General features: G+C 29.1%; 2 protein-coding genes across 2 annotated transcripts in view; both read left to right on the top strand.

Annotated features, from left to right (window-relative positions):
* Positions 1 to 4,780, top strand: part of CREG (Cellular Repressor of E1A-stimulated Genes) — a 6,351-nt gene extending 1,571 nt beyond the window's left edge. Inside the window, exons 2-6 of the mRNA XM_011501144.1 lie at positions 898 to 1,190; positions 2,949 to 3,103; positions 3,577 to 3,696; positions 4,373 to 4,454; positions 4,518 to 4,780. Coding sequence (XP_011499446.1) covers positions 956 to 1,190; positions 2,949 to 3,103; positions 3,577 to 3,696; positions 4,373 to 4,454; positions 4,518 to 4,717 — 792 coding nt within the window. The 5' untranslated portion in view covers positions 898 to 955 and the 3' untranslated portion in view covers positions 4,718 to 4,780. The remainder of the gene's footprint in view (positions 1 to 897; positions 1,191 to 2,948; positions 3,104 to 3,576; positions 3,697 to 4,372; positions 4,455 to 4,517) is intronic.
* Positions 4,781 to 5,712: 932 nt separating this feature from the next.
* Gar1 (Gar1 ribonucleoprotein) lies at positions 5,713 to 7,707 on the top strand. The gene is made up of 4 exons (XM_011501142.1): positions 5,713 to 5,871; positions 6,192 to 6,309; positions 6,574 to 6,814; positions 7,101 to 7,707. Exons 2-4 carry the CDS (start codon positions 6,209 to 6,211, stop codon positions 7,500 to 7,502), a joined length of 744 nt encoding a protein of 247 aa, XP_011499444.1. The 5' UTR covers positions 5,713 to 5,871; positions 6,192 to 6,208; the 3' UTR covers positions 7,503 to 7,707.
* Positions 7,708 to 7,732: the final 25 nt, after the last annotated feature.

Genomic DNA, 7,732 nt, shown 5'->3' with positions numbered 1-7,732 from the left:
TCAGTACAAGTATTTGATACTTGATAACTATTGAAGTATCATTGATATTAATGTCGTCTTTTTGTATTTAAAATATCCACATTTCATTCGGTATTATATATATATATATATATATATATATATATATATAGAGAGAGAGAGAGAGAGAGAGAGAGAGAGAAATAAAAAATAAAAGATTCCGAAAGTCATAGTCAAATGTAATTAGTTGAACATATTTTTTAATTAAGATTGCCATACAATTGGAATAAAATGTGAAAGTAGTTTTTCAAACATAAAGTGTACAAATATCTAATAATATAAAAATGAATAATAATGTTGTATATAATCAACTCGAAGCATTACAATATGTTTATTAAGTCTCACATTTTGTTTTTGTGATACAAAATATACGATTTCAATAAATTTTATAATATTAAAAATTTGAAATTAAAATTACCTATTTGACACAAATCTGATATAAGCTTTTTGTGTAACCCTTTGGTACTATAAATTTCAAATATTTATTAAGCTAAGGTTTTAAACCTATATCAAACTAAATTTCACGAAGAGTAATTGACAAACAATGGCTGAACAATAAAAACGCCTATTAAACGTGTAAAGGCTCGAGGTTGACCTGCATTGATAAACAAAAATAGTTACTCTTACGGAAATACTTTCTTCATTGGCTGTAGATAAATGAGCACCAATTGAAGTCATATATTTAGCTTCTGCTAAAGTAACATTTCATATCATTGTACATATTAGTCTAACGAAGGTCAAACGCCTCATTATACGTATCGATGCACCTTAGTATAAATAAGTCCGGAATTTCATCCTCGCAAAGAGCTCTAATCGCAAACCTAACCATCCGCCCCCCCCCCAACCTTCCCCCGGCCCCCCCCGCCCCGCCACACACAGACGAACAGACAACCAAGTGAAAAGAATTGTTCGTGCACGCGACGGAAGACGCAGAAAGATGGAGCTGGCCTTGAGACTCGCTCTCGTTATGCTGTTGCTCGTAACCTTGGCCAAGGCCTCGTACGTGGACTTGCAGGAATTCAGGGACTTCCAGGAGTTCCGGGCGTGGAAGAGGTTGAACGGAGAGAGGAAGGACGTGCCGTATTGGAGAAGGAGAGACGAGTTAAGGCTGCAGGATCCGCCGCCGATCGACGAGGTGGCCCTCATGGCTCGATATATCGTCAATCAGGCCGGTGCGTTACACTTGTAATTCGCCAGCCAGCCAATCAATCAATCATCCATCAATCATATCACTGCACTCCACTTCAAATTGCCTCGCCTATGGCCCTTTATCTGTTATTAATAAAATTGTCGTTACATCATACCTTTTAGCTCAATTTTATTATGATATTAATCAGGTTATATATTGATGCGAGTTTGCAGGAACAAAAATATAATAATAATAAAGCAATCGACGGAATTTTATTCTGGACGTGTGCGTGGTTGCGTGTTGACTTGATGATTGGTAGCGGGGTAGGGGGGCACGAACATTTTTGGCATTATATGAATATCAGTCTCGATCATTTTCTTCGCGATCGTAGATGAATTAAATCGACTGTGTATATAATTTTAAAGTGCATTTAACCGACTGATTTTCATTCTGATCCATCAATATGAATTATATGAGCTATATCTACAAAATTTACATTAAATCATTTTACTTATTTCATTTGATTAAAAAATTTATTTTCAATCTACATTTCACTTTATCTTACATCCAAATATTAATAATCCATATTAGATTAATTGATTAATTTTATTTTTATTAATGTCATAAGACAGAAGCTCATACGTTAATTGTTGATAATTTGAATAATGTTTGAATACAATGAGAAACAGTTGATAATGTATAGATAATTTTGACAATATTTTGCTAATCTATTGGCGTTATACATAGGCACATATAAAAAAAAAATTATTTTACGATACAACTTTACGAAAGTATCACTAATAAATTTAAATAACATCAATGAGACGTATATAGGTTGATGTTAATATTTAATTCAATAATGATCCAAGATATTTATTAAATAAGCATATTGAAAATTTCAAATTTTATGTAGATAATAAGTATTAACAGAACTTTCTGTATTTGAATATGTTAAAACTCTACTTTTAATTAAAAATTATCAAATGAATTACTTGAAGTATATTAATTATTATTTTAAGAATGCTAAAGCTTTTAGGTCGAACGATAAAATAATTTCTTTACTAAAAACATGTATTAAAAGTAAAGCAGCGGGTAGAGATTATGGTGTAGATGTAGCCTAGATTATATTTTCTTGGAGCATAATAATCGTTTTTATTAGAGTAAAAATAAAAACAAAGTAACGCAATTAATTATATTATTGCCTTTTGCTGATCGACTGGTATTCTATTAAATAGTTTAAGTGATGTTGACGAGAGATTCATGAAGGTTTGGTTAATACTTGTTGTTGACAGTATTGGATATTTGTTCGCTAATCCTCTACTCATACGCCCTTGATATTATCCATATTTTATATATGAGATGAACACGCTAACAAGATTCCATAATTACATAAATAATTTATAATTGCTTAAGTTAGGCGATATATATATATATATTAACAGAACGAAATGAATCAGTCCGAGTTAATCATTTCTAATCATAATTATCATAGAAGACCGATTAATATAAATTAAAAACTTATGTATTCATTCGGTTTTAAATATATCATTAACTCATGTGTCATTTTATTTATTTAAAACGATCTGGATAGTGATTTTTAGCGAAAAAAAATGTCATAAGTTTATGAAATTCAATTATTTTATCATGTAGAGAAAATAATAAAATCAATTTTTCAAATGAGAATTAAAATAATCAAAAGAAACGCATCAATTATTATTATTCTAAAGAAAATCTGAAAAAAGTAACAATCAAAAATGCAGGCATTCATTAAAGCAATCTAAGAAAAATGTATCCTTTATAGATTGGACATCTGTATCAACAATTAGTTCGCGCAAAAATACCAAAGGTTATCCATTTGTAAATATAGTTTCCTTAAGCGATGGACCAGTTGGAAATGGTACCGGTATCCCGTACATATTTTTGACGCCCTTAGATTTTACAGCTCAAGATGTTTTCGTAAGTTGTCATTCAATTATTCAGGCGATCGTTGTCATAAAACAACATGTTCATGTATTTATTAAAAAAATTCATTACTTGAATGTCCATTTCAAATGTAAATTGCACAAAATTCACATAGTATGACGAGTTTGTATTACTGTTAAATAAAATTAATCTAATTTCGCCATCTATTTTTGCAAACTTGATCAATTAAATCTAAAGCATCTAAAAATGCTAAGTTTAAAAGTTTCCACTTCAATTTATATTTTATTTTTTATTTTTATTTTATTAATTTATTTATGAATGAAATATGTCATTCAATCTCAAATAATATTTATATTATTCCTTTTTTATAAGACCAACCTCACATCAATACATTATTACTATTTCAAATATCAATTTAATTAATCGCCTCTTATTCTCTTGATAAGACTAAATACGATAAGACCGATAAAATTGATAACATAATTGTTTTATACTTTATTTTTTAGAAAGACAATCGTGCCACATTAATGATGACCTTGGCCCAAGGTCATTATTGCCAAGAAAAAAATTATGATCCAATGGATCCTCGTTGTTCTAGAGTTGTCTTTTCAGGAAAAATTAAATCGGTAATGTTAGTTTTTCATTTATATCGTGATCTATACGCATACATTATATATAATTATTTTAATAATTTTATACTAAAAATAAATAAATAAATAAATATATATATATATATATATAAGTTTTATTTAAATAAATTTAAAATATGCTTATATAATAAAGCATCGTTAATCATCGACATTATATATTCATATGCCATTGTTCATAAATATATCGAAGAAATATATATAAAAAGAATCTATATTTTGTTTGAAAATATCGATAATTAAGAATGAACAAAAATATTTTAGCATATTACTGTAAAACAATTAATGGTATATTTTCATTATTTACTTTTATAACAAAATATCTTTATATTATTAATAAAATGATAAAGTTTTTCATTTCGTACTGTGAAGTACTTTTTCTGCGATATTGGCTCAGGCGGTTTGTTAGAAATTACTTTTCCTGCAATTTTCCATAAGTTTCTTATTGCAAATATGATTAAATGGCCTTATAAATTCAGAAAATATTATAATGAATTTATTTCAAAATTCGCATAGAATTTACATTTAAAATGATACGAAAGTGATGGATCAAATAAAATAGGAATATATAAAGTCATAAAAGTTTAATTATATAAAATATCACGTTTTGCTTATTTGAATTAAATTATATGTTATTATGAGCTACTTTCTGTAGGTGAGAGACGATAATCCTGAATTTCAAACAGCAAAAAGCGCAATATTTGGACGACATCCTTGGCTAGCTCACATGCCAGAAGGTACATCTAAAGTATTAAAATTATTAATCAATCATATAATAATTATGTAAAATATTATTTTAGATCATCATTTTTTCTTCGCCAAGTTAAAAATTGAGACGATCGCTGTACTGGACACGTTCGGAGGTCCGAAATACATTTCCTTGAACGAATATCTTCATCCAAATACAGTTGCACTTACCGATTATTTTATTCGACACTCTTCGCATGGAAGTGAATTTAATAATAGGATTTTACAGCATCCGATAGCCATTAAAGTTTGAATGCTTACGTATAAAATAAGTAAGAAAACCGATATTTCAATAATTCAATTGTATTCGTCATTATTTAGTAGCATTTGTAATATTTCTTAAATAAAAGTGGTTTTAAAAAATCTAGAAAGTATAATCTGATTTAAATAAAATTTTAAATTAAAATTTGTAATGTTATTGGATGCTGGTAAAAAGTGAAGAAATTAAATATATTAGGATTGATATATTGAATGAATTCTATTTATAACTGTAAGAAAAATTGGTTTTATTATTATTTTCTTTTTCTTTTTTTTTTTTCTTCTTTTTTTTTCTTTTTCTTTTTTTTTTAAATAAAAAGAAATTTTATAAGAAAATAGTATTTAAGATGTCTATTGTATATTAAATGAACATTTTCGTCTATTATCCCGTATATTGATTTTAAATCAAATGATCTTGCGTTATTTTTCAATATTTAAGTAAATTGAAATGCAATAAATTATTTAATAAACGTTACATTCTATTATATTATAACAATATTTATTAACATAATCGATGCTATAAATATAATATAATTTACTTCTTTTCATCTTTTTCATCAAGTTTTATATCTATCGGGCAACAAATAAATTATACGATAATTATACGACGAAAGATACAATTAATTCTATTTGTAAATATTTACGTGAATAATTACGATTTTGAAGTTCAATAAGATTAGGATTCATTTCGCTTAATTCGTCATATAAATGAGATTTAATCATATTCTAAGCTGACGTAAAAACATCAAACGAATTATATTTAATTATAAGTGATTTGTACGCACATGGTATAATGTAATAATACATTCATTTCAAACTAATAAACTTGTATATCAATTTCAAGTTCAGTCTCTTTATAAAATTCTTATAAACTTAAAATTCTTTATAAAATTGCATTCTTTCTCGGAAAGCTACTTGCATTATGACATCATTAATGAATTAGCTTGAACCATACCAATTGGAAATATACTTGGAAATATTCTTGCAAAATTTTCATAGACTCGCGGGCTGTGTGATATAACCTTTATGAACTTACACTGTTCGTTTTGAAAAAACATTCCATTTAGTTACTGTTTTGGTTATGTTTAGTGTCACAGCAGCATATACTTAGCGGCGTTGAAAGTTAATTTTTCCCTCGATCTGTATTAAGTATGTCAAATATGCAATAAAAGTACTAGTATTATACTTGAGACATTTAATATATAATAAAAAGTACTTTATATTTGAATGTATAGCATCGGGAAGGTCGTATTAAAATTAACGTATAAGAGGTTAGGCACATGGTTCCCGGCCTGCATCTTAAGTGCCTATTGTTACTAAAATAATAATAATGAAATAATAACAACATTAACATATATACTTGTACTTTAAGACAGCCGAAACACGATCTTCTCATTCTTTATTCTGTTCAATTCAAATCTTTCGTTGTCGATAAATGTAGTGATACATTATTATTATTTATTATTCAGGATAATTCTATTATAACATGTCATATCGCGGTCGTGGAGGAGGAGGTGGAGACTTTCGAAATGGACGTGGAGGTGGTTCACGCGGTGGTCGAGGAGCAGGTGGAGATCGAAGACCAAAGTAAACTATTATTTAAAATTTCATTGTTATGTTTATGTAGAAGATTATTTTGTCGATGGAGTTATTCAAATGAAACTTACTCAATATTACTTATTTTTTAATTAAAGTTTGTATCAAAAGGCTTTTATATTATCTATAGCTATGGGATAATAAGTCTTCGATAACATAATAATTGAAGTGTAATGCACTATTCAAAACCAAAATGCTTCTTACATTCAGCGTAACAGATTGTACAATAATTGTTAAACGTTTATTGTATTATAGATTTGCTTATGGTCCACCAGAAGAAATAACTTCTTTATGTCATTCCGAATGGGCAGTTCAAGATGACCTTGTAGGCAAAGTTGATATAGAACATGTTCCTTACTTTAATGCACCAATTTATACAGAAAACAAACAACAAATAGGAAAGATAGATGAAATATTTGGAAATATTAGGGATTTTTATGTCTCTATTAAATTATCCGAGAATATCAAGGCTTCAAGTTTTGAGAAAAATACAAAGGTATTCAATAAATTTTCTATCTATTTGTTTTTAAACTTTATTTATAAGCATTGTAGATTAAATATTATGTTATTTTAAAGATGAAAAAGTATTTGTTAAAGTAAATGCTGTAGCAATTTTTAACAGATAATTTTTTTCTTCTTCAAATCTCTATACATTATAGAAATAGAATGAAAAAACAATATAAATATTTATCTACTTGTGAATAAATTTATGATGAAGTATTGTGAAATTCAAAGTTGGATTACACTATATTCGCTGTAATAATAGCATTTTAATATTTCAGTTATATATAGATCCAGCAAAACTTTTACCCCTTGAAAGGTTTCTTCCAAAACCGCCTGGTTCAGAACGACGTGGAGGACGAAGTGGAGGTCGCGGAGGTTCAAGAGGTGGTGGTGGTGGTCGTGGCGGCGGCTTTGGGGGCTTTAGAAGTGGCGGAAATTTCAGAGGTAGAGGCGGCGGAGGTGGAGGATTTGGCGGCGGCGGCAGAGGAAACGGATTTGGCGGCGGCAGAGGAAACGGTTTTGGAGGCAGAGGCGGTGGCGGTGGTGGATTCCGAAGTGGTCGAGGAGGGTATGGCGGTGGCGGTGGTGGCGGCGGAGGAGGAGGAGGAGGAGGAGGAGGAGGAGGAGGAGGAGGAGGAGGAGGAGGAGGAGGAGGTTTTAAAGGAAGGAGTAGATGGTAGTGCAAAGAGACAATTACATTATTAATTATTATCCGAATGTCGAAGGGACAGTATATTCTGAGCCAAGATATCAGAGATAAAGTATAAGACATTGACAAACGAAAACTTGAAATGGACGACTAATTAAGCCTTAAAAAAATATAACAGCGAAGCTTATGTAAGATTTTGTACGTAAATTATAATTCAATAAAAAACTTTTGTTATTCATAATTGTCATCAAAGCATATTGT

Source organism: Ceratosolen solmsi, unplaced genomic scaffold (assembly GCF_000503995.2).
Source record: "Ceratosolen solmsi marchali unplaced genomic scaffold, CerSol_1.0 scaffold57, whole genome shotgun sequence".
Classification (NCBI taxonomy): Eukaryota; Metazoa; Arthropoda; class Insecta; order Hymenoptera; family Agaonidae; genus Ceratosolen; species Ceratosolen solmsi.
The sequence above is the reverse complement of the archived record's forward strand: the minus strand, read 5'-3'. Positions and strand labels throughout refer to the sequence as shown.

Coding starts and splice junctions, on each gene's coding strand:
- Gar1 (XM_011501142.1), top strand. CDS start 6,209: ATGTCATATCGCGGTCGTGGAGGAGGAGGTGGAGACTTTCGAAATGGA. Junction 6,310..6,573: donor GGTGGAGATCGAAGACCAAA/GTAAACTATTAT, acceptor ATTGTATTATAG/ATTTGCTTATGGTCCACCAG. Junction 6,815..7,100: donor GTTTTGAGAAAAATACAAAG/GTATTCAATAAA, acceptor TTAATATTTCAG/TTATATATAGATCCAGCAAA.